Genomic DNA, 26,966 nt, shown 5'->3' with positions numbered 1-26,966 from the left:
CAAAGAGTGCATATCAAATATGTTGTGTTTTAGGTGTATCAAAGCCAAATGAAGGCACCCACCCACACACAAACAAAATCAAAGCTGAAGAAACATCTGCATAATTGGAAAGTTTGAGCTGAATTTTTAAAAGTACTTTATGGAATATTGAAGAGAGCCATTGTAATTCCAAGAGGTCAGAACATGTAGGACATGTACAAGCATGCATATTAGTTCCTCATAAGGCTCAGCAGAGTGCTTTCTCACCAATCCCTGCTTTGGCATATGGAAATATGCCACCTCATTCAGAGACTGAAAGGGGTGGAATCCCACCCCTTCCATGTTGTATTCAGAGGTCAAGTGAAATACGGTCTGGAGATGGGGGGAGGAAGTGTTTTTGGTTGTGTGTTTAAATTCAAAAATAAAAGCTACTTGTTTACAATGTATCTGACATACTATTCTGAAAGAATATCTAGGCTTACTTCATTCACCCAGCTAAGTGTTTTCAGTATGTATTCACTTTCAGCAACACAGGCTGTCCCCATTCTCTTTGGTGCTCCTTTTATGCAATGCAAAGGACATGTGCAGAACATTCCCTGATAGGGGTGCGAGGGAAATAATCAGCTGAGTATGGTTATATAGGCAGGGCCGGCGCCACCATTGAGGCAGTGAGGAGGGTGCCACGGGTGCTGGGGCGTCAGAGGGGGTGCTGGAGGGGTGCCAGGGGTGGAGGCATGTGCCACGGAGCTGGCATGGCTGGCTCGCAGCTGCTGCAGCCTGCCTTGCGCTGCTGCTGCTGCTGCTGCTGCCACACGCCCCCGGCCAGGCGCAGCAGCCATGGGCCAGGCACAGCCGGCGGCTGTGGCGGCATGCAGAGTGTGGGCAGCCTCTGCACGCCACCCCAGCCACCTGCCAGCCAATGGGCCCGGCTTTGCTGTGTGATGATGTCATCACGTGGTGACATCATCACGCAGTCTGGGCGCGCGCGCACGTGGGGGTGGCTGCAGGCGCCAGAAACCCTGGCATCGGCAGTGTATATAGGTAGAATCTACTGTTCTTCCCTTCCCTCCATTTCATGATGAACCAATATGGTGCAGTGGTTAGAGGGTCATATTAGGAAGATTTGGGCTCAAATCTCTAGTCAGCCATGAAGCTCATTAGGTAATACTTGGCCAGTCATTCCTTCTCACACCAATCTATTTTACAGGGTTGTTGTGAGGATAAAATAGGTATGGGAGAACCATGCATTGCACCCTGAGCTCCTTGAAGAAGGGGCATGATAAAAGAATAAATGATAGATGATAGATGGCTATACAGCCATTGTCATCTTGCTTCCTGGGTTCTTCTATGATCTAAAAATCTATCCAGATTTTTACATATACTAAAAATATATGAGTTGGATATTAGTGTAAGAGATGAAGTTCATATTGCTGACTTTATGACACGTTCCTTTGCCCTGTAGAGAATAAGTTGGTTTCAAACACCAATAAGGCCTGATGGCGCATCCATCACTGTTTGGTGCAGCAGACCTCTTATGTATACTTTGACGTTAGCTTTCACAGTGTCTTTGTATCTTACAATGGATCATTTTCTGGAATCACTTGACTAGAGGTGGTAGAACACAGTGGGATACGTATATACACCTCCATATGACCAGCTAACAAAGCTGAGCCTCGGTCACCATGCCCTTGATATCAGTAATTAGATGCCATACCTTTCTGTTTAGGAAACCACTAACTTATCCACTCTCAGATCACTTTCAACTGTACACACACAATCAGCATACAAGAACATATTCACAAGGTTATTGTTTCTAAATTAATTCTACTGATTCATTAACGTGGAGTTTTTTTTCCTTCCATTTTTACCTATTTTGGTTTCCAGGCAATCAGCGCCTGTTAAATATTCCACCAAGCATGATATTGCTCTCCCGTCTCCATCTACCGACATACACAGTTGCAGTAATTTGCTGAACTCAGCTCCTACACTTGGTTTTCTTTAAAAAACAAAAAGCCCTCAGAACCAACAAACCTATTATTAATAATAATTAAAAGAAAACTTGACAAGTGAGAAAGGCACATCTAAATCTCATGCTCTCTGTGTGTGCATGCACACATGCAAGAGAGAGGGAAAAAAGAGAAGAATAAACATGAGCCTGTGTAAAAATATGGTAAGCCAGCTGTTTTTCTTAGTATGCCTTTAATAAGTCACTGGCATTTGAAAACTTATGCTGGCCAACCTGTTTAAAACCTATTTTTTCAAAAAGCAAAATAGGATAAGGGGGTCAGTATTCTTCCACCTTTGCAAATAACAGGGCACAGCATATAAACTCATTCTTCCTTACTAACTCATCAATGTGAAAATTCAATGGGTACTTCAGACATACCTGTTTTAGATGCATGTCTAAGGGCCAGGGCCTTTTTTCAGCTGGAATGTGGTGGAACGGAGTTCTGGCACTTCTTGAAAATAGTCACATGGCTGGTGGCCCCGCCCCCTGATCTCCAGACAGAGGGCAATCTAAACTCCCCTCTGTCTGGGCGGGGCTACCAGCCATGCGACCATTTTCGCCAAGGGCAACTTAAACTTTAAAAAACTCCCGCCTTGTTCCAGCTGACCCAAAGTGACATCATTGTGCACTCCTGGGAGTGTGCACACACTTTGTGCACGTGCATGTGGTACCAGGGGCACTACCTCCCGCCAAAAGTTGCCCCTTGTGCTGGCAACCCACTGAGTTCTACCACCTCTTTTCCCAGAAAAAAGCCCTGCTAAGGGCTATCACAATTTAACAGCTTTGTGCCCTGAGGGGAAGGCAAGAGAGGAGAAAAACACATCAGGGAGCCCTGTAGGATCAGCTTCTGGTGGAACAGCCATGGACTTGAGGGAGGCCAGCTGAGGCATGACCTTTGTCACCCTACTTCAAGACCTGTGTCCTGAAGAGAAGACAAGACAGGGGATACCCAGGCCAGGGACTTCATTTCATCACCTCCTGACAACCTATAGTTGAAAGAGCATTTATTGTTTTATCTTTTCAGTATTTAAATCATAAACCATATTGGTTGTCTTGATAAAAGCCAGTTTGGTGTAGTGGTTAAGAGCACAGGACTCTAATCTGGAGAGCCGGGTTTGATTCCCCACTCCTCCTCTTGAAGCCAGCTGGGTGACCTTGGGCTAGTCACAGCTCTCTGAAGCTCTCTTAGCCCCACCCACCTCACAGGGTGATTGTTGTGGGGTAATAATAACATACTTTGTAAACCGCTCTGAGTGGACATTAAGCTGTCCTGAAGGGCGGTATATAAATCAAATGTATTTAAATGCAGTAATGACAGGAAGACAGAAACAGGGTAAAGACCATTGACGGGAACCAATACATTTACAAATGTGTGTAACACATTCACTTTTCAAAGAACCAGGTTGGCTGTTGTGCAGACTGAGTAGCAGCCAGGGTTTCCTTTTCTTAGTGTATGACATCATCCTTAACTGCTTACAGTAGCAATGGGGGTGGGGCAACGATGGCCAGGTTTTTTATAACAACAACAACAACAACAATAATAAACGTTCAATTTATACACCGTCCTTCACAACAACTTAATGCCCACTCAGAGCGGTTTACAAAGTATGCTATTATTACCCCACAACAATCACCCTGTGAGGTGGGTGGGGCTAAGAGAGCTCCAGAGAGCTGCAACTAGCCCAAGGTCACCCAGCTGGCTTCAAGTGGAGGAGTGGAGAAGCAAACACGGCTCTCCAGATTAGAGTCCCGCTCTCTTAACCACTACACCAAACTGGTTTGAATACTGTGAGAGAATGGAGAGTTTTGCAGTTGGAAATATGGCATATTGGTACAACATTCCTAGGTACAGGAATCAAATACCTACAAATATGACCTACTCAGAACCTCTAGAAAACAAATAGCTACACATTCTCACACATGTCTAGTAAATTCACTGTCTGTTGTGGACAAGACCAGCCGAGCAGAGCAAAGAGATGCCATCCAATGGAAAAGATTTTCCTATCAAAAGAAAGTTTTGCTTGCTGATAGAAATAGGTTGGGGAGGTAGTCCAGCAAAGTCTAATTTGGACAACTGGTTTACATTGATGTTTTACCATTTACTCTCTTACTAGGGTTGCCAGTTCTAAGTTGGGAAATTCCTGGAGATCTGGGGCATGAAACCTGGAGAAACCTGGAGAAAGTGGGGTTTGGGGAGGGAAAAGACCTTGGCATGGCATAATTCCATAGAGTCCACCCCCTGAAGTAGCCATTTTCTCCAGATGAACTGATCTCTGTGGCCTGGAGACCAGTTGTAATTCTTTGAGATCTCCAGCCACTACCTGGAGGCTAAAGCTACTAAGGGCAACCCTGGTACACAGATATAGGGAACAACAAACCAGGGCTCAAAACAGTCAAGACCAAAGTATAATTCAATTTTACGTATTATAAAGTGCAAAAGTGCTACAATTTCATATATACATACAAGGAATTATACAATACAATTCAAAGGTGCATAAATACAGCGTCCAATTATTAATCAATGTAGAAAAAATACAAATCTTCAGTTGTCCGGAAAAAATCCAACAATTAAAGTGCAAATGCTACAATTAATAAGGAAAAAACTTACCTGTCTAGAATTAGGAATCTAGTGTGGGAGGCACCCCTTGTTACCCACTTTTATGAGCAGAAACATCTTCCGAATGACTTTAAAGTCTCGGTAATTGACACCTTAGACTGCCCTTTTGCTTTGGATCAGACGAAATTGCTGTTACGTTTGGAATCTAAATGGATTTTCTGTTTAAACTCCTTGTCACCAAATGGCTTAAATTCGGAGATTGATTTCTCATGCTTTTTGTAAGTTTTGGGACCCTTGCAAGGATCCTCCATTACATTTTTTGGCCCCTCCCTGTTGTGGATATATATAGCAGTGGTCCTTCCCTTTGTCACATGTCCGTGAATTACGCGTTTGGAGAAACGGTGGGAGAGTTTGTTCTTGTGCTTACTACATACTGTAAGTTTTTTCTTATAACTGTGAACCGCTATAAGCAAGTTTGTGGATAGTGTTTATTGTTTATTTTTTCCTTGCAGTATGTCCAGTCCGAAATGTTTTACGCCCAGGAGGAAGTGAGGAGTGGTACTCACGAAACGGGTTAATGATATTTGCCTGCAAATCCCCGTCGGCGTTTTTTCTGTATATATTTGACTTCATGGACTGTTATTGTATAATCTCGTTGGCACAATCTCCCACCTACCGATTTCTCCTTATTAATTGTAGCATTTGCACTTTAATTGTTGGATTTTTTCCGGACAACTGAAGATTTGTATTTTTTCTACATTGATTAATAATTGGACGCTGTATTTATGCACCTTTGAATTGTATTGTATAATTCCTTGTATGTATATATGAAATTGTAGCACTTTTGCACTTTATAATACGTAAAATTGAATTATACTTTGGTCTTGACTGTTTTGAGCCCTGGTTTGTTGTTCCCCACTACCTGGAGGCTGGCAACCCTATCTCTTACCAGGAGGGGATTAAGGAACAGAGGCAGTTAGACTAGATGTGGAAGCTAACACAGCCAAAGTGCATTGTGTGCTTATAGTTGAAATATGTACTGAAGTGGTTTGCTTCAGTATAAAGGAGAAGTATAACGGAGAGCTTATCTGTGGGTAACTGCACTGAGTAAAAGTTCTCAAATCTAGATTTATAGTTAATTCCACTGTTACTTTGTGGTGAAGTAACAGTAAGGTTTTGATTCTATATGTTAACTTTGGTAAGGAAAGCATTAATTAACCACCATTATTAACTTATTGTGCTCATTAAATGCCAATTGCAATGATAATTTTTCAACTATTTTTTATTGGAGCTGTCCTGAAAGGGTGGCAAATGGCATCTTTCTTATATTTCAGCAAAAAACTGAAGATTGTTTTTCTGGACAATGAACAATTTGTCAATGCTATTTAAAGAATGGAAGCTCTTTATCTTTGCTAAATATCTTGATGCTGGCATCCATACTGAAATATTTATTTTAATTAGGTAGGCAATCTGCTGACTAAAAGCAAATCTGGCCAAATCTGTAAGTTAAGGATTCACAATTACAATGGTCCTAGCACCTTATTAATAAAAACATCAGCAACATCTTGGTCTCTGCAGAAATGGCCCTTTCCTAATGTTGACATTCCCACTAGTTACAAAGGTCATTCCATTTGTAAACAACGTTTTCTTTCATGTGCTTTCTGATATTACTTCTGTCTTAATGTTGACAGCCACAAGAACATGTATATGTGCCCATAAAGTATAAGCATTGCTTTGTCAGCCCTCTATATTGCGGAATTTTCCCAGGGAACTGATTGAGCAACTTTGCCATATTTTTCCCTAGTGAATTTTAACATTGCATTTTTATCCTGCCCTTCTTCCAGGGAACTCAAAATGACAATGAATGGTCTCTCCTTTTTGTCTTCCTGACAGCCCTGTGATGTAGATTAGGAAGGAGAATTGAATGGATTTGTAAGGATTTGAATCCATATTTCCTCTGTATTAAGCCCATTGACTTCAATGGGCTTAGGCTGGAGTTACTCTTACTAGGATTGCACTGTTACACTGTAACCACCACATCACACTGGTTCCATTTTTTTTATAAAATACTACTGACATGCAAAGTAATTTCTAGCTGCCCAAATCATGGCTTTGTGGCCAGTGCCCTCTTGGTTTACGGAGGAGCTTCAGACTATGAAACAACTGGAATAATGGCAAGAGCACAGATGACAGAAGAAAACATGGACCACTATTTCCAAGCTTAATTTTGCAAATAAAATTGCTCTCCTAAATTCTGAGGTGCCCTGGATTTCATAGACCATAGACTTGCTCTGGTCAGTTTCAGTGACGATTTCAGAATGCTTTCTAGAGGTTTGGTCAGCCATGAGCATTCTGGACCTTTTCTTCTCTTTGGTGGTTAGATTTAACTAGAAGGAACTGCCCCTTTGCTAGAAGGAATTGCCCTAAACAGTAATGCTCTGAAGGAAGGTGAGAAACCAATGTTGTCTAGGGATAGACATGATACTTTTTCTGTACTTCTTGGTGGTTTTTGATTTTCTGGAGCAGCAGATCCTATTGAATCACCCCAGGTGGTGTGGAGTTAGAAGCATTAGTCTTGTGGTGATCTTGGCAATATTTGTGTTCTCCTTCTGGCATTTATTTTCTCTTTTGATTTCCCAGTGTTCTGAACCGAACCCCTGTGCATCTAGTCCATGAAATCATATTGGTGGACGACTTCAGTGATGATCGTAAGTAAGCTGCCTTGGGTTTGAAAATGGGAAGGAGCGAGGGGAAATGGTGTGTTTGTGTGTGCAGAGAAAGAACCCCACGTGCTGGGGGTGAACTTGGTGAAACTGAAGAAATGAGGATGCCAAGAATAAAAGAAGATGCTGTCCTGTTTGGCCTTATTTGCTGGCTCTCTTGATGTTTTGAATTTGGTGTACATTGTCAAATTCTTTAATGCTTATCCCACTTTCCTCTCACTAATTATCTGTCCTGAAAGCCCATGAAAGTAATAAAAACGTACATGGCTCTCTGCTTGTGTTTCCACAGCGGATGATTGCCATTTGCTGGTCAAGCTACCTAAGGTGAAATGTCTACGCAACAGACAGAGAGAAGGTAAGAGCTTGGTGGTCAATCAAAAAGGGCAGGAAGAAGGGGAATTGCAAAACAAGTGAAGGGAAGTGGCCATATTGGGGTGCTGTGGTTGTAGCAGGCCTAGTTCATGTTCTCCTTTGTACTCTTACCACAGGCAGAGCTTTAGGAGCCGACATTGTTTCAGCCACCCAGTTCACTTTGAATATTTCATCCTTTTTAGAAAGCTTGTAACAACTGCATCATCTCTATTTCTTCATAAACAGGTTTTTTTAATGATAGCATCAAACAATACAAAACATACTCCTTTGAGATAATTTCCTGACCTGTCCGGGCCAAGGATGTAAAACAAAATGTCACTTCCTTAAATCATTTTGCATAAGAGCCAATTTAAAACTATGTTGAATCCTCATATTAATTTGAGCGTATTGCTTGGCATCATAGAGGTATGCTGATGCTCCTGCCATTTCCTTCTGTACAGCAGATAAAGGGCACCCTAATTATTCACTAGTCTGAAGTCTGTTCCCTACTAAGGAAAGTCTGAGTTGATGGGTGATTTTTGTGGTTAATGTCACAAGTAAAACTATGCAAAGTCATTGGCCTTAACCCCAATCTGATCAATCTCTTCGGCATGGTTAGTCTTCTTCTGCTCTCTTTGTCTACAGCTGAGACCACCACCACCACATCTCCTCCTCTTGCCACTGCTGACTTGGGATAACTGCTCTGCCTACCACCTATCTGTTGCTCCCTGGGACTGTTTCCTCAAACCAACAGTGGCAGTGGTGTAGTGGATAGAGTGGCAGACTAGAATCCAGAGAGACCCAGGTTTGAATCCTCACCTCTGCCATGGAAGCTCACTGGGTGACCTTGGGCCTGTTACAAGCTGTCAGCCTGGCCTGCTTCACAGGGTCATTGTTGTGAGGAACTTGTGAGGGGAGAACAATGTTTTAAGTCACTTTGAGTTTCCAACTAAGGAGAAAATTGAGATATAAATAACTAGATGAAAACACATTCACTCCTCTTTTTTGAGAGAGAAATGTAGATTATTATTATTGTTGTTGTTATTTATTTATAGTCCAACTTTTTCACTGAGATCCAAGGAAGCTTACACAGTGCAATGTAATCAAAAGCTAGAACATTCACTGAGCAAAGTACAATAATGAACAACAGAACATTCCGTAAAAAGAGATACAATATGGTATGGTAGCAAAAAATTTGGAAAACAAGCAAAGCCAAGCACAGAGATGAAATCTTTATGAAACAAAGCATAACTAATTTTCATGGCATGTTTAGGCTTCCTTGCAGGTATATGTCTATATCAGCAGGCAGTACCCAACAGAGTAGTGTATATTCCCTGTCCCAACCAATGCATCTTTCTGACCTACTTCTTACAACACAGCCCTGTAATCTGGGTAGAAAGCCCAGAAAGATGTACGTATGTTCTCTTTCTAACTCTAGACTTTATAATAGGTGGATCTGGGTTAACACACATTTATTTAAACTTTGCACTAAGTGTGTTATGCTGGATGTGGGAAACCTTCAGTTTATCATAAATTATACACACCTCTCTGCATAACACAAGTCTCTTGTGTGAGCAGTTCCCTGTAACAAATGCAGTTGTCCAAGAAAGGTCTCTTTGCTCCACAGAGATGGATTCCAGGAGGTTTTACATCTTTATTATATGCGCTGCAAATAGAGAACTCTGAGTGAAAACTCACTAGCAAGATACTGTAATGCGCTTGTTAAGGAACAGGCTTTAATAAAAGGTTTCCAAGTGGTCCTCAGTACAGCTTTCAGCACAGATCTTAAGAACCAGCACTACAGTTAAGCAGCCAAATCTCTTAGAACACATAATGACAATTAGAATCCCCCATATGGAGTAAACTTAGATGTGAAACAGCACCGCTCGCTAGTAGGGCTGGTTATATGACCATTATAATATAAATAGGATCATAAGGGTTAGCTTGCTTGGGGAAATGAAGCTGGATTGGCAGCAATTATGTACCATTATGAACTTTTCCCATGACGTCCTCATTTTTCAAGTTAAGTTTGCTGGAGATAGGTTGAAGAACTAGTTGTGAATTCTGGGGATGAGCTATCCAGGCTTGGTTTCTCTTGCCTTTTCCTGAAGACCTGTAGAAAGACTTGGATTCCCCTGCCTCCCAAAGTTCTCAGAGAAGTCTTGGAAACCCAAACTAACTATTAGATAAGCTTTGGAGAGCTCTCCTTTTTAAAGTCTAAGTTGCATCCACACCTTGTGAGATATTTTGCCCGTGTGTTGTAGCAGTCATTTGCAGTTGGGTTCACTTGTCCACACTTGCAAAAAATACAACTGCAAACAACTGATACAATGCAATGATACCACAATAGCCAACAGCGTGTAGATACAACCCTGGGGTGATTGAGGAAGACAGCATGTACTCAACCTGTGTGGAATTCTGGTTCCTGGATTATAGACAGCAGTGGAGATCAGGATATCAATAGGGATAGAGAAAAAGTATGAAGCAAAATGGTGGTGGCAGCAGTAGGAAGAGACCAATGGCGGGGGCGGGGGGATGAAGGTCTGATTTAAGTACAGTAATTCTATTCTCCTCAGCTATTTGAGACTGGCAAACTGCATGGCTGCTTTGTAATAGTGCAATAGTCCATTGTATAAATGAGTTTGGGTTCAAAAAAAGTTTCTGTAGCACGGTGATTAAGAGATTGAGTTATGTTATCAGAAAGCTTGTGTGTCACGTCCTTCCCTGCTCAGCTGACCAGGGAGGCTTTCTCTTTCTTTCTGGTATGGTGCCTCTGCCTGGGAAGCTGAGGTTGAGAAGGCATATGCTCTTCTCTCTCCCCAGCAATTTTTTAAGAAAGGCACTGGGGTCCCCCTCTCTCTTGCTCTCTCTTCTTGCCTGCTACCACCTCTGGATGTTTTACTCCTCATACCTTGGGAGTCCCTCCTTGCATCAGGGCAGTTGCCTGGGAGAACAACTGCTCCAAGGACGGTTGAGTTGCCCTGGCTTCAAAGTCGGGACATGTTAGAAGAATCATTGCAATGACCTGTACTAAATAACTTTGTTACAGCCACTACTCTACAGTAAAATACAAACAGAAACTAAAGTTACAGGAGAATGAAAAATATTTGCTAAAAGGAACATTCAGTTTTTGGACATCAGCCCCAATGGGAACTGATGGGTGAGAGCCTCACACACACACATCCACTCAGACTCTCTCTCTCACACACACAAAGGAACAGCACTCTTTGAGGAGGTATCCCATGGGGGCTCTCAGACAAATTACGCAATCTGCTCTTAAGGTTCTGGACCCCAAAAGCCCAGGGAATCCTTTTGCTCATTAGCAAGGTAACTGAAGATCAAAGGGTATGTCTGTTTTGACGTGGGTGCAACAGAACTTCCCTCCTGAGAGAACTAGCTGGTTCTCAGGCAGCCCCTCCTCACACACCCACCACCCAGGAGCAATGATACCATAAAGTGACAGCTGGCTCTTCACTTTATCTCACTGTGGTTCAAATCTCACCTTTCCACAATCTCTCTCAGTGACCTTAAACACGCTGTTTCCTCTCCCATCCCCAATATGGGGCTGGTGATAATATTGTACTGTTGTAAGGACTGCAACAAAATAATGCATGTGAATACTCAAGGTGCTATATTAGTGTTATTTTAAAATATTTATGGCTATAATCAAAGCAGCGTAAGCAAAACATGTTGACTATCCTGAACATCTCCTTCTCTCTCCTCGAGCACCAACATCTAAGGGCCAAGCTACAACACTTGAACAGCAAGTGTATTTCTACCTGTTCACTTGCCCTCCACTCAATCCACTTGCCATTCAAGTGTCATCCGTCACTTGTAGCTTGGCCCTAAGTAAGAGTAATAGATCTCACATGAGTATTGTGAAGAGGTTCTTTCGCACACACGTCGGATAATGCACTTTCAATGCACTTTAGCAATGGTTTTCAAGTTGAATTGCCTGTTTCACATAGGAAAACCCAGTTGCAGATTATTGCTAGTCTGAAAGTGTATCATCCAAGTTGTGAAAGCAGTCAAAAACTATTATGCTTTTGGTCATTTACAGGTTGGTCACCAACTGAAAAAATCATGTTTGAACCAGTGGGAAAATAACATATGATCATAATGCCACTTTAACAAAAATTAGAGGAGTACATTGAAAGTGGTAAATGTTATCACTTTAAAGTGTGCCTTGAATAAAATAAATCAATAAGAACTCAATTGCCTATGTGTATTGCTTACTTATATTTATAGAGACAATTTAAAATCTCTTCCCTGTGCTCCACCAAGACAGTTTCGTCCAGGTGATCAGGGCCTTCTGCAGGTGCCACTCTGCAAAAGGGCAACAGTTACCTATATACCCATTCTCTTTTGTGGCCCCCACCTTATGGAATGGCCTGCCTGAAGATGTTAGGAACACTACCAGTCTCCTGGCTTTCTGCAAACTGTGCAAAACTGAGTTATTCAGGAGGGCTTTTTTTTACACGTAATTGGGGCTGTCTTCTGACCTGAATAGCACAGGCAAGCCTGATTTTGTCACATCTCAGAAGCTAAGCAGAGTTGGCTTTGTTTAGTAATTGGACAGGAGACCTCCAAGGAAGACCAAATTGCTATGCAGAGGTGGACACTGGCAAAGCATCTTGAAAAACCCGGCAGAGGTTGCCAGGGCACTCTTCACCACCAATTAGGGCTGAACTGTAATGGGATGGTTCGGAAAGATGCTTTGGTAAAGGATAGAGACAGGACAATAATACTGTGTACTGTCTATCGGTGTAAGTATGCTCCTACTGTGTACTTTTTGCATTGTTTGGCATGTTATGTGCTTATGCTTTGTTTTAGGTTTAAATAAACCTAAGCAGTCAGTGTGTGTGTGTGTGGGGGGGTCCCATTCAAACCAACCTCAGTTATTATCAGCTTAGAAGCATTCGAACAGGAGGTACAGTTCTTCCCCTCTGCCAATTGTGAGATAAAAAAGGCACAGAACATTGTCAATCTTCCTTTAAGTCAGTGGAATATTTGAGGCAGTAAAATATATGATACTATCCTTTGCGGGGGTTGATCATGGAAATCAAAGCAAACAGCCCCCACACTGAGCTTCTCAGCAATGACATCTGTGCAAGATGCTGAATAGCCATGAGCGCAACAGCAGCCTGTGTATATGGGCCTGCAGCCCCCTGGCTAGGTCTTCCTTGCTTAAATAAGTTATCTTCCTTCCATAGAGAGAATATGATCAATAAACTCTTACTGTTCTGAATTGCTTTTATTTACCTGGGATGGATGTCCTCAGAGGCTGCTTGAGGCTGGAGAAGCAGCAAGGCAGCAGGTAGCAGGTAGTTCATCTCTGATGGAGGATCAAAGATCACTTTTCACCACTTTTTCCTCTATGACCATTTAGTTGACACTGGTTTGCAAAATTCCATACAAACATTTCAGGGACAAACAATTTTAACAAATGTTCATGGGAAAGCATTTCCCCGGGCCACATTTCTACGGGGCTGTCATGACCCAGAGCAACCTTTTTTTGGTGCTTATTTGCTGTCCTTTTCAGCAGCTTCTTCAGCACCTTATATATGTTTGTTTGTTTGTTTGTATGTATGTATGTATGTATGTATGTATGTATGTATGTATAATCCACCTTTCTCACTGAGACTCGGTATATTACACAGTGTAATTCAATATGATCAATGGCTGGAGCATTCAGTAAACAATGCAATATGGTATAGATTGCAGAACAAGCAGAAATTTGATACAGAGCTGAAGCAATGTTAAAACAAAACTTAAGCAATTTTAACATAACATATTAAACAACCTGGAAACTACCCAGTAGGAGCATACTTGCAGCAACACATAGTACAAAGTAGTATAGTCTACAGTCCCTCTCTTTACCAAAGAGCTTTCTGAACCATTTCTTTACAACACAGCCCCATTACCTATTTTAAACATGTCTCCTGAACAATTCAGTATTGTGTAGTTTGCCCAAAGCCAGGACAGTTGGAGCTTTCTTGAACCACATCTGGTAGAGCATAAGGAGAGAGGCAGCCCCATAGATATGAGACCAAGCCCATGAAGGGCTCTGTATACAATAGCCCAAACCTTGAATTTAGCTCAGTAACTGACAGCTAGCCCATGAGAGTAATATGCACACTCTGCCTAGCTCCTAATAATAACTAGGGTGTGGCATTCTGCACCAGCTGGAGCCTCTGAGTTGACTTCGAAGGGAGACCTATGTAGAATGCATTACATTAGTCGAGTCTCGATGTTACTATGGCATAGATCCAGGTGGCCAGATCAGGCCGTGTCAAGGTATGGGGCCCTCTTCCAGGCTAGACTGAGTTGTGAAAAGGCATTTTTTGCAGCTGAATTGACTTCCTTTTCTAGCAGCAATGCTGGATCAAGTTTAAACCATAGGCTCTTCTTAACTGAGCCTGTAAGGGTCAGGCAAACGCTTATCAAAAGTGGGGGATACAGTGTCCTCAAGAGCTCTGGCTTTCCAAGCAACTTCACTTCTGACTTGTCTGGGGTCAGTTTCAATTTGTTTTCTTTCAGCCATTTGACCACAGCTGTCACTCAATGACTCAAGACTTCTATTGCATCCTATGGTGATTTGTATAGTGAGATACAAGCTGGGTGTCATCTGCATATTAATGATATCCAGTTCCATAGCTATGAATGTTTTTTCCCTACATAGAGTTTGAATAAAATGAGGGATAAGATTGCAAGATAATTCCCACACTGAAGATAGCTGGTCTCCCACAGCAACCCTCTGAGTCCATTCCATGAAGTACAATTTAAACCAGTCCAAGGCACATCACTTGAGACCTACTTCTGCCTCAACAGGATGTCATGGTCTACTATGCCAGTTTTGTGCAGTGCTTAAGAGCTCAGGACTCTAATCTGGAGAGCCGGGTTTGATTCCCCATTCCTCCACTTGAAGCCAGCTAGGTGACCTTGGGTCAGTCACAGCTTCTCGGAGCTCTCTCAGCCCCACCCACCTCACAGGGTGTTTTGTTGTGGGGATAATGATAACATACTTTGTAAAGCACTCTGAGTGGGCATTAAATTGTCCTGAAGGATGGTATATAAATCGAATGTTGTTGTTGTTATATCAAAGGGTGCAAATAGATCCAAGAGGATCAACAAAGAAGCACGCCCTTCATCTAATACAAACAGAGGTGATCTACTAAAGCTACCAGAGCTGTCTCTTTCATAGCCCTGCTTGAAACCAGACCGAAAAGGGTTGAGATCGTAAGAGTTATCCAAGAAGACCTGAAGTTGGTTTACTTAACTGTTTTTAAAGAAATTAGTTCTTCAAGCTGACTACATAATCCAGCCAGCTAGGGATCATGAATTCTGTGTGAGGATGCCCTGCAGCCATGAAGCCCGTCAGGTTTATATAGAGATGGCATTAAGAAGTCAAATCCAAGGGAAGGCACTGCTTCCTCATTGTGAGAGGACAAACATTTATGCCTGCTTTGCAAACTCCCATCCCCATTAACCCTTTCTTTCAGGAGCTCAGAGTAACATACTTTGGTCTCCCCTCCTCTTCTGTGTTTTCCTTACAACACTGTGAGGTGGGTTAGGGTGAAAGCACGTGACTGTACTAAGGCCACCTGGTAAGATCTCTGGCTTTTTGCAGTTTGAACCTGGATATCCTCTTTCCTACTCCAGCTCTGTAATCACTAAGTTATACAGGGTCATAGCAAAACAGTAGTGTTGGGGCGGGGGTATTGTCCTAATTTGGGCTGCTTTCCAATCCATAATCATCATGTCTCGCTTTGATCGCTAATTTTACAAGCTCCTTTTTTCCTTTCAGTATGAAAGATGGCAACCTCAAAGCAACAGATCTTAGTCATGCACTTTACCATGTCTTTTTAAAAGAACACACGATGCTTTGGACATGGATAGCACAATTTGAGGCCAATGCTCTCTGTGAATGTAGTTGGATTCTTATTCCAAAAGCACAATCTGAATTCTTTTTTTTCCTGTTCAGTTCCAATCTGGGTTGGCAAAGGTTTTAAAATAATGTTCTCTTCTGATCTGAGGTTTGAATATATTTTAATTGTTCTTAGGTTTGGCTTGATTCCTTCTTTTGCAACTGAAAGGCACATTCATCAGGCAAGCAGAAAGTATTAATTACAGGTTTTTGTCTAATTAGAGGCATTCCCTTTGAAATGGCATGGACATACAGCATTGCGGTAAACTAATGGTCAGTAACTGGTAGCAATTGAGATACTGTCTGCCCCTACACTCCCTAGCTGCCCATCCCTTCCCCCTACATCTCCGTGATGGAGTATCTGCTTTGCACGAATAAGGTCCCAGATTCAGCCCCTGGCAATTCCAGTTGAAGGATCTCAGGTATCAGGTGTTAGTAAAGATATTCCTTTGCCTAAGAACATGGAGGGTCATCAGCAATCAGTGAAGACTGCTGAGCTAGATGAACCAATGATGCAGTTCAATAGGAGGCAGATTCCTATGCTGCTTTTCTTCTTTCTTGAAAATCTCAGAGTGTGAGCATGGTGTAGTGGTTAGAGTAATTCTGGTGCTTCTGTTTAATTTCTTTCTACCCACATCCCTTCTGGGGAAGTGCAATAGGAAGGTGGATTCAAACCAAGCATCACTACCAAGAGGAAGAAGTCTCCTGTCCCTGGTATGTCCTGATCATCAGCTCACTCTATCTTCCCTGAAAACCACATGGGAAAGAAACCCACATCCCAGTACTCATGTCATTCTTGAGGCATGGGAGCCCTGCTCCCTTCTAGGTCATCCGGGAATCAGGAGGGGCCTAAATCAATGCTAGAGAAGTAGCTCCTCCTGCGAGTTCTTTCCTAAGGACTGGTCTTGATATGAGGTGGAATTACAGCAGGAATCCTTCCCATAGAATCCCAGGGTTTTCACATTATTCTGATGGTGAAGGAGGGAGCAGAAGTGCAATGGTTCCCGTTCCAATAGAGCACTAGACTTAAAATGGGGTTGTGCTAGGAAAAGGAGGTCATCTCCCCAAGTTAGAACTCTCCAGCTTGTTCTTCTGCACGAGTCTTTTTGGGAAAAGCAAGTGAGACACTGGGGATAATGAGATGGGACTTTTAAATCTCACAAGTACACTTCCTTTCTCACAATTGCAGAAGCTGAAAGGGGAAGCAGCAGCTTGCCTTGCTGGGAAGCCAGTTTGTATGCATTGGGGGGGGGGGTTTGACCCTCCATTCTTCACTTTCAACTCCATTCCTGTTAGCCAACAGCTAAATATTGTTATCAATAAGACATCTCTTGATAGAGAGTATTTGTTTAATGATGTGATTTATTTTTGAAAGTAACTAATTATTTGCATTCTACGTTAAGGGCAACTTATCTTTTTTGTGTAATATAGACACCATAATGTTGGTTTAATTGGTAAATTAATCAGTTAAACACCCCACAGTTAAATGAGTTTCTTTTAAAGGAAAACTTTTAATCTGTTGACATGCCTAGTTTTCTTGCAGCCTTTATTAGTTTGCCTACCTGAAATTTCTATTACTGCAGCTGGAAATTCATTTTCGTAGGTTAGTGTACTGTGAAATCAACATTCACCAGTAACCAAATTCCTCCAGTCTGGTCTCCTTCACAGAAATAGAATGTTATTAAAACTTAACCTGTGCTGCCCCTTACAGATCATTTGGGGGAACCACCCATACTGCACTTGATGGCAAACTCCTCGTGTCAGGCATTCCTTGGATATTACATCCTGACCCTTAACATGCGGGCTTGAACGTGGATATAAAAAGTGCCCGAGTTTTATGGCAAAATATACAAATGGGATTTTCAGTTATGAATTGTGTTCCTGCATATAGTGGTTGAGTTTCTGGCAGGAACACAGAACCAAAAATGGAGAAAATTGGGCCCCTGGTTCTGCCTTTGTTGTGGAGATAATCAGTCATCTAAATGAGGATTCATAACCCCAATTGATCTTGATATAATTTGTTCTTTAAATGCTGGGATATTTAAGATCCAAAATGAAGAAATAACATTTGAATCCACTGTAGCCAGTTTGGTGTAGTGGTTAAAAGCATGGGACTCTAATCTGGAGAACTGGGTTTGATTCCCCACTCCTCTACTTGAAGCCAGCTGGGTGACCTTGGGTCAGTCACAGTTTCTAGGAGCTCTCTCGGCCCCACCCACCTCACAGGGCGTTTGTTTGTGGGGATAATAATAGCATACTTTGTAAACTGCTTTGAGTGGGCATTAAGTTGTCCTGAAGGGCAGTATATAAATCAAATGTTATATTATTATTAACGTTGATATATTAATATTAATATATTAATATTAATATATTATTGTTGTTTTGTTGTTGTTATCATCATCATTTTTATTATTAGTATTAAGGAGCCCTGTGGCGCAGAGTGGTAAGCAGCATTACTGCAGCCCAAGCTCTGCTCCCAACCTGAGTTCGATCCTAGCAGAAGCCGGGTTCAGGTAGCTGGCTCAAGGTTGACTCAGCCTTCCATCCTTCCAAGGTTGGTAAAATGAATACCCAGTTTCCTGGGAGGAAAGTGTAGATGACTGGGGAAGGCAACGGCAAACCACTCCGTAACAAAAAGTCTGTAATATCCCCACCATGGGTCAGCAATGACTCAGTGCTTGCACAGGGGACTACCTTTATCTTTTTAACCTATACTACTACTACTGCTGCTGCTGCTATAAGGGGAAAACAAGACATTATGGTGAAATATAGATCATGGGGAATGGGAAGCAGTTTAAAATGCGTTATGGGAGAGGGTTACTGAGGGCTATCATCACCACACAAAAATAGTTTTTTACGAGCCATTCTAGTGGGGAGAAGCAGCTTAGGGGAAAAAAAGGAGAGGAAATTTTTCAGTGAGATCCAATTGTAGCACACTGATATATTGTCATACTTTGCGTCTAAGTCCCATTCAATTCAGTGGAACTGGAATCCTTGCTTGTATGGTCAGAACCATGGACAGAGGATCGATTCACCAGACTTTGAATAAATAATTTGACCATTTTGTAATTTTATTTCCTGTTGATGAATAATGGTCGTGAATATGAACTAAAGAGTCCTGGGTTGAAATCCCTGCTCAGCCATTAAACTTGTGCGATGACACTGGGCCAGTCAATGCCAGGTTGTTGTGACAGGTAAACTGGAGGAAAGCCCTGTGTGTGCTCATTTGAGTTCCTAAGGCAACAACCAGGATATAGATATGATAGATCAGCTAGCCTGCCAGTGTGCAGTAAGCTGAGCCAAACCATGTTCAGGTGAGCTTGGGAAGTGCCTGCTTTGATAAAGCAGCTTCTTCTGTGTCTTCACAAGATCTGCTCAACATGTGCGTGAATCATATGGAGAAATTCTAATTTTCATAAGGCCTATGACTATGAGTTCATATTGGCTCTAAGGGAGAGCATGCTAGTGAAGATGTTCAAAAGGGCTCAGAACTAAAATAGATTCCTCCCCCTCTTAAAGGGATTGGTCTAATAATACATCCAGCGAGTCTCAGCTGCAGCTTATTAGCCAGAAAATTAGAACAGGCAAAACAAAGCCTGGGGTCTTCTTTTTAAAGCTGTTTGTTCTAACGAAACAAACGAGATCAGCTCGTGCAGCCTCTCTGGGAATTTTTTGATACATTTAATTAAATTGTATTTTAAAGATTAAGTAGATATATACAGAGGATGCGTATTACCACTGCAGGCTCCAGGGGCTATTACTGCCAACCTCTTGGCACAGTCCCCCCCCCTCCACAAACCCACAGTCTAAATTAATGTTTTCTAACCTTGGTTAGCAGGAATAATAAATAAAAATCAATAACAGAGTTTATTAAAGGCCAAACTACATGAGATTATGGAAGGCTGTGTATGGTGCCTATATGGTTTTCCCCATGGAACACAAAACAGATTCAGAGGGAATTTAGATCAGGAAAATGGCTTGGTGGCAATGCAAAATTCACCCTGTTTTCCCCAGTACCATGAAGTTGATCCGGTGCCCTCCCTCCTCCTGCTGCTTCCAACTATTTTTTTTTTAAAGGGAGATCTGATTGTAGAACTTTCACTGTATATGCAGTTTTGGCATTAACTGAATCAGAACTATAGCGTAGGTGGTTGCAGGTAGGTAAGAGTGCAGGTTTGCAGGTAGGTTTACACTCTAAGGTAAGAGAGTAAACAGAGAGGGACAGTTCTTTTCTGTCTCTGAGCCAGATTCTAGTTTAGTTAAAATGCTATAAATTAAGAGTATTGATTTCCATTCACTGTATAGTGTTTTCTTCCCATCTACTGCAGTTTAGTCTTGATGCTAATAGTAGTGACTGTCGCAGCATAAATAAATCCAGAATAAAAGGAAACATCCTAGATGGATTGCTCTCCTTGTTCCACCCATAAATGCACGCCCGTTTGGAATTATCAGTTTGGGAGCAGATTGAAAGCAAGAACAGTAGGTATTTTGCCCTTTAATTGGTATGAATTTGTTGTAACCCATGGGTGTCATATTTGTATGGATTTTTGGATATACCTTGAAGGCCATATGTATATGTTTAAAACAACTAAAACCAATTATAACTTGCTTAAACAAAGAACAACAACATAAACAGAGGAATAATATTGTTGTCACGATATCTTGTGGATTGTCTCCATGCTGTCAGCAAACGTGTGCAGTTTTCAATAACTTCCATGTGGCAGCCACAACAAATGCAGTTGTCTTGCACAAAAAGCTGTAGGTTGGTCCTCCCCACATTTTATTTTAGACTTTGATTATAAAATATATCTTAGGAAGAGAGACAGGAGCTAGCAAGACTGTGTTGAACTATGAGTTGTAAAGACAAAAATTATCTTCCTGTTTTCTCTACCGAGCACATTAAGATTAGGGGATCTCTTTCCTTGGAACTTTTCAAGAAAGATCTGGATGGGCTTCCTGTGCTAGGGAAAGTGGTTGCTTTGAATGACACCCCTGAGTCTTTTAAAAGTCTAAAATTCGCCCGCAAGGGTCCATACCAGATAACACCAGAGATTCCTTTAAATGAATTTATCAGTTACATTCCAATGAACCCCAAATGGAGCATGGATTTTCATTGGAGTCCTCTCATGACCCCACAGTCCCTTTCAATCTCTGGGAAAATTATTCTTCCTTTTATGTGCAGCTCCATTGACAGAAGAGAGTGGATGGGACAATTTCATCCTTTTCCCACTCCTCTCTGCAACCCCCTGTCTGTCCACATGGATGCTGTGACCCCAGGAATAATCCATCTGCAGAGTGGACAAGGACTGTGGAGGTGGAAGAGGGGGAGAAGAATACAGTGAAAATCTGTACCTTTTCTGTTGGTGGCTCGTTGGATATAAGCCAGCCAATGTGCATATATCCAGGTTCTCAGTACAGGTTCCTGTTTTATTTGCTGAAGGAAGTATGATAAAACTTAAAATTGTATTGACCATAGTTGCAACTCCTGAAAATGAAAGAATATCTTTAATTTTTTTCTCATTCCCTATTATAGGAACACGCTGAAACCAAACAATAAGCAAGTAGGCTCTTAGAACTCATCCCCAGTTATTCAATTTGTCCTGATTAAAATTGCTTCCCACCAATTAATCCACTAACCTAAGATAATTATTGATTAATTAAAGTTGTACCCAACCCCTTAACCTGTTTTCGGGCATTTTTGATTGGCCCCCAAAGAGATTATCAGCCACAGTAAACAATGAAACAAGAAACACGTAAAAGATTTCACCTATTTGAGGAAGTGGTTATAAGCTGAGTGTAGCAATTCAAGTTTTGTATGGTTTATGCTTCCTCATCAGGAAATTTTGTCACTGTTGTTTTGAAACTATTTTTAGGAAATTGTGGTTAACTGAAAAACATCCCTGAAAAGTTTCACTGGTCTTATTGACAGTTTTTGGGTTCCTTTAAAATCCCTGCAATCCTACATTTGTTTTAAATGTTTTATGCAAAAAAAAAAAAGTCAGTGGCAAACCCTATTTGTGTTTGATTGTTTTATGGTTGAGGAGTTGCTTACATTTTCCCAAGCTCATATAAATATGATGTGCTCCTGTCTCGCTTTCACAGTGGCACCCAGAGGAATTAAGGTTGGGTATAATGGCCTCAGAATGTTCATGAGGGCAAGTTCTTTCTCCTTTTCACCAATTTTCTGCTTAGAAGATGAAGGAGCCAATTTGTGTGTTTCTTCACAGGTTTGATCCGGTCCCGCCTTCGAGGAGCAGATGTGGCACAGGCAGGAGTCCTGACTTTCTTAGACAGTCACTGTGAGGTGAACAAGGACTGGTTGCTGCCTCTTTTGCAGAGGATCAAAGAGGTGAGTGTTCTCTGAAGCAGCTCAGCAGGACCATTTCGTTCTCAGGTAGCAATGCACATTCATTTTGCCCACATGGAGCTTTAAAACAAGAGAGTGACTTCCAAGAGGCCAGAGGAAGTCATAGTACAGCAAAAATCACAATCTTGAGGCTGAGCCATAGAGTAGAAACAGTATCACCTCTGAGAAATACTGTCCACAGCAAGGCTGAAATCAAGGCTAAAGGACCCTACTACAGAGAGAGCAAAGGAAGGCACATCCCTTGTGTGTGCAAATTAAGTTAGCAGAGCCCCAGGGCTTCTCTTAGAGTTGCTGAGTGGGACAAGGGAAGTAGGTGGGCATGGCTCCAGCCAAGTTTTTAATTAGGCCTATGTTCAATTCCCTACGCTGAATGATTTAGGGGAGTGATGGCTGTTTGAATAGGGGCTGGATTTAATTTCATGCAAATTAAGCTTTAATAAATTGATTTAATGGGAATTAAATCCTACTGTGTTTTTTTTTTTTGCTGCAGACAATGGCGTTCTCATTCTAGTCAAGACAGAAACATAAGATTAAAGCACTGGGATAGTCTTTATCAGTGACAGAAAAGTCCTAGGACTGTGACCTCATGGCTTTTCCCTGAGATTGGGAATACCTGAATTCTTGCCTCTGGCAACAAATCTTGTGGCTTTGGGAAATTCCCTATGATCGGCTTGATCCAATTTTGCCATTTGTAAAATGGCAGCATGCATCTCTCCCTTCTTCAGAGAGGTGCATTTTATATTCTGAATAGATCTGTGCAAAGACAGAAGGCACAGCAGCACTCAGAAGCAAGTGTGTTAAATGTTCAGTTTGTTTCGTTAATTTGTGCAAGCTGATGACTGTAGCAATATCTCATAGTGTGAGCAGAAGCATAATGGATTTATCCCAGTATAGCCAAAAGACATTTTAATAAATTAAAAATCAATAATGTTCAAATCATGAAAAATTGGTATTTCCCCCTTGAAATAATACCTTGGTAGCATTATTCCTCTAGCATGATTATATATGTATTTATGTATTTGCTTCACTTACAAACTACCTTTCTCCCCAGTGGAGACCCAGAGCAGCTTACATAATTTCCCTTTCTTCCATATTATCCTCACAACAAACCTGCAAGGTAAGTTAGGCAGAGAGTGTGTGACTGGCCCACGGTCACCCAGCAAGCTTCTGTGGCAGAGTGGGGATTTGAACCTGGGTCTCCCAGATCCTAGTCTAATACTCTAATCACTGTATCACACAGGCTCTTCAATATGCTCCCATGTATTAGCCCATTATTAACTCTGATTTGAATGAAATCCTGCCCTCGTGTCACAGTTGACTTATGGCCATACAATAATCTTGTTAGATTAGGCTGTCCTATGTCCTGACCTGGATAGCCCAGGTGAGCCACATTTTGTCAGATCTCAGAAACTAAGCAGGTTCAACCTTGGTTAGTAATTGGATGGGAGACCTCCAACGAAGACCGAGGTTGCAGAGGCAGGCAATGGCAAACCACTTCTTTTAGTCTTTTAGCCCCACCAGGGGTTGCCATAAATCAGCTATGACTTAACAGCACTCTCCACCATTAAGCCGTCCTATGGTAACCTGTCAAAAGCCAATCATGGCTGATCTGAGATTTCAAATCCCGAGTTTCCTTTATTCAAAACCATCACTCATTCCTTTTCCCCTGGAGGTGGATGCTTATCATATGACATCTGCATCACATTACAAGGCATTAATTACGCAATCCAAGTCTTCTTGCTACATTTGCTTATTCCAAAATCTGAAGCTCATTTAGTTGACAGCAGACGCCATCAACATCAATGGAACTTATTTCAAAGTGAGTTTCAAGAGTGGAAATGAAGTAGATTTGCTTTGGAACAGCTCCATCACCTTCTTTGCTCCCACTTCTGTACCCACACCCCCTTACTTTTGCTCTTCCAAAGGTCTCTCTCCCTCTCTCTCTCCCTCTCTCTCTCCCCCCTCCCCAGTGGCGACATTGCCTTTCCCGCTTGAGATGTTTGATGAGTTGCAGAAAGCAGGATGGCAGCTCAGACTGTATTTCCCTTGCAGCACTGGGGAATGTAGCTCATGCTCAAAGCTGATGTGATGGATGAATGTGGATGCCATATGCAGCAGTGCCGTAGGAATTTCATTACACGGGTGCAGTGGCAGCAGTACAGCCTGAATGAAGCATAAAAGCAAAATGTCATTTTTGCTGACTTCTTTTATTTGTAATTTTCCCCTCTCCTTTGTTTTAAACAATTGAATGGCAGCATGCACCAAGGCTTGAGCTGGCTCTTAGCTGCATTTCAGTGCAAGGTCTGCTTTTGTTACCACTGCTCCTCCAGAATGGAACAGGAGTTGCAGGAGACTGAGAGTGAGCTATGAAGTCTCAAGTCGAGAAGGATAGATAGGGATACTGATGAGGGCATTTGGAGAAAAAATTCTGGGGGCTTATTGGATCTGGCAGGCAATGTAATATGTTTGGGTTAGATACGGGTGGTCTGAGGGAGCCCTGTGTGTGTATGTGCCATTCAGTTGCCTCTGACCTACGGCGACCCTATGAACAAAAGACCTTCAAAATGTCTTATCATTAACAGACTTGCTCAGATCTTGCAAAACTGGAGGACATGGCTTCTTTTATTGAGTCCAGCCACCTCACTTTGGGTCTTACTCTTTTCGTACTGCCTTCTACTTTTCCTAGCATTATTGACTTTTCTAGAGAATCTTGTCTTCTCATGATGTGATCAAAGTACAATAGCCTCAGTTTTGTCATTTTAACTTCTAGGGAGAATTCAGGCTTGATATGATATAGAACCCACTTATTTGTCTTTTTGGCCATTCATGGTAACTGCAAAACTCTCTTCCAACACCACATTTCAAATGAATCAGTTTTCTTCTCGTCAACTTTCTTCATTCATTCCAACTTTCACATCCATAAATAGTAATGGGGAATACCATAGTTTGGATTGTCTTGATCCCCAGAGAGAGATCCTTATCTTTAAGTATCTTTTCTAGTTCCCTCACGGCTACTCTTCCAAGTCTCAATCTGATTTCCTGGTTTCAGTCTCCCTTTTTGTTGATGATTGAGCCTAAGAATAGAAAATCTTGAACCATTTCAATTTCTTCATTGACAATTTTAAAATTGTGTAATTCTTCAGTAGTCATTACTTTTGTCTTCCTGATGTTCAGCTGTAATCATGCTTTGGCACTTTCTCCATTAACCTTCATCAGTAGTCATTTCAAGTCTTCACTATTTTCTGCCAGTAACATGGTGTCATCGGAATGACTCAAATTGTTAATGTTCCTTCCATTAATTTTCACTCCACCTCCTTCTAAATCTAATCCAGCTTTCCTTATGATATGCTCTGCATAGCAGTTGAACAGGTGGGGAGATAATATGCATCCTTATCTTGCACCTTTGCCAAATGGAAACCATTCCATTTCTCCATATTCTTTCCTGACAGTAGCCTCTTGTACAGAGTACAGGTTGTGCATCAACACAATCAGATGTTGTGGCATCCCCATTTCTTTTAACCCTATCCATAGGTTTTCATGATTCACACAGACAAAAGCTTTGCTGTAATCTATAAAACACAGGCTGATTTTCTTCTGAAATTCCCTGGTATGTTCCATTAGCCATCATAAATTTGCAATGTGATCTCTAGTGCCTCTTCATTTTCTGAATCCAGCATGAACATCTGACATTTCTCACTCCACATATTGTCAGAAGTAGTAGTATAAACTTTATTGCAGTAGCTCACAGCCTTATAATTAACACCAACAATATCAGGATTATAATGCAACAATCAGAACAGTAAAAACTCTAATATACATTACATTTTATAAACAATCATTAGGATCACAACAAAATTTGAGTCAAAACCAACATCAATTCAAGCAATTCAGTCAGATAGTCGACAAAATATATAAGTTTATCCATCAGCCACAATAACAATAAATGGTTTCAATAAGGCCTTTAGTCTTTGCTGTAGAATTTTGAGCATCAGTATGCTTGCATGAGGAAATTAACGTGATGGTTTGATAGTTGCTGCACTCTTTGGCATCTCCTTTTTTTGGAATTGGAATGTAGACTGAATGTTTCCAATCTGTGGGCCGTTGTTTTCCATATTTGTTGACATATTTTTGTTTCCAGTAGGCTTAGAATGGAGTAACTCTGCTTAGGATTGCACTGTCAATTTCTGTAGCTTGAAATAACTCTATTGGTAAACCATGTACTCCAGGTAAAATTTCTGGTTTTTCATCAAAAGACTCTTCTTTGAAGGTATCTATCACCCTTCCATCTCTTCTGTATAGTTCCTCAGTGTATAGGTTCCATCCTTATTTTGTCCTGATCACATACTGTATTTCCATATTGATCTTTCACCATCCTGAGCCATGGTTTGCATTTCCCTTTGATTTCCTGGAGCTAGTGGAACAGATTTCTTGTTCTTCCTTTTTTGTTGTTCTCTTCTATTTCTTTGCACTGGTTATTATAATAGATTTCTTTGTCTCTGTGTGCAAGTCACTGAAAAGCTGCATTTAGAATTCTGACTCTTTCTGTCACCTTTTGATTTTGCTTCTCATCTTTCTTTAGCAATTTTATGAGTTTCCTCAGTCATCCATTTAGGCATCTCCTTTCTTTTGGCTACAGGAATAGTCTTTGCACATTCTTCCTCGATAATATCTCTGGTTTCAGCCCACAGTTCTTCTGGTTCTTGATCAATTAAATTTAGTATCACAAATCTGATTTTTACATGGTCTTTTAATTCTTCAGGAATGTTATTTAGATTATATTCTGGCACGATGATTCTTTCAGTATATTGTCGAAGGCTTTCACGGCCGGAGAATGATGGCTGTTGTGGGTTTTCCAGGCTGTGTTGCCGTGGTCTTGGCATTGTAGTTCCTGACGTTTCGCCAGCAGCTGTGGCTGGCATCTTCAGAGGTGTAGCACCAAAAGACAGAGATCTCTCAGTGTCAGTGTTCTTTCAGTGTTTCTCTTTAGCTTTATTCTAATTTTTGATATTAGCAATCCATGATCTGTATCACAATCAGCTCCTGGTCTTCTCCTT

At 41.5% G+C, this 26,966-nt stretch overlaps 1 protein-coding gene across 2 annotated transcripts in view; it reads left to right on the top strand.

Annotated features, from left to right (window-relative positions):
* Positions 1–26,966, top strand: part of GALNT14 (polypeptide N-acetylgalactosaminyltransferase 14) — a 356,414-nt gene that overhangs the window by 285,997 nt on the left and 43,451 nt on the right. For both annotated transcript variants that reach the window (XM_054995704.1, XM_054995705.1), the window contains exons 4-6: positions 7,185–7,252; positions 7,557–7,622; positions 21,773–21,894. In XM_054995704.1, coding sequence (XP_054851679.1) covers positions 7,185–7,252; positions 7,557–7,622; positions 21,773–21,894 — 256 coding nt within the window. The remainder of the gene's footprint in view (positions 1–7,184; positions 7,253–7,556; positions 7,623–21,772; positions 21,895–26,966) is intronic.

This window comes from Eublepharis macularius, chromosome 1, assembly GCF_028583425.1.
Source record: "Eublepharis macularius isolate TG4126 chromosome 1, MPM_Emac_v1.0, whole genome shotgun sequence".
Taxonomy (NCBI): Eukaryota; Metazoa; Chordata; class Lepidosauria; order Squamata; family Eublepharidae; genus Eublepharis; species Eublepharis macularius.
Note: the sequence above shows the minus strand (reverse complement) of the source record. Positions and strands in the feature narration are given on the sequence as shown.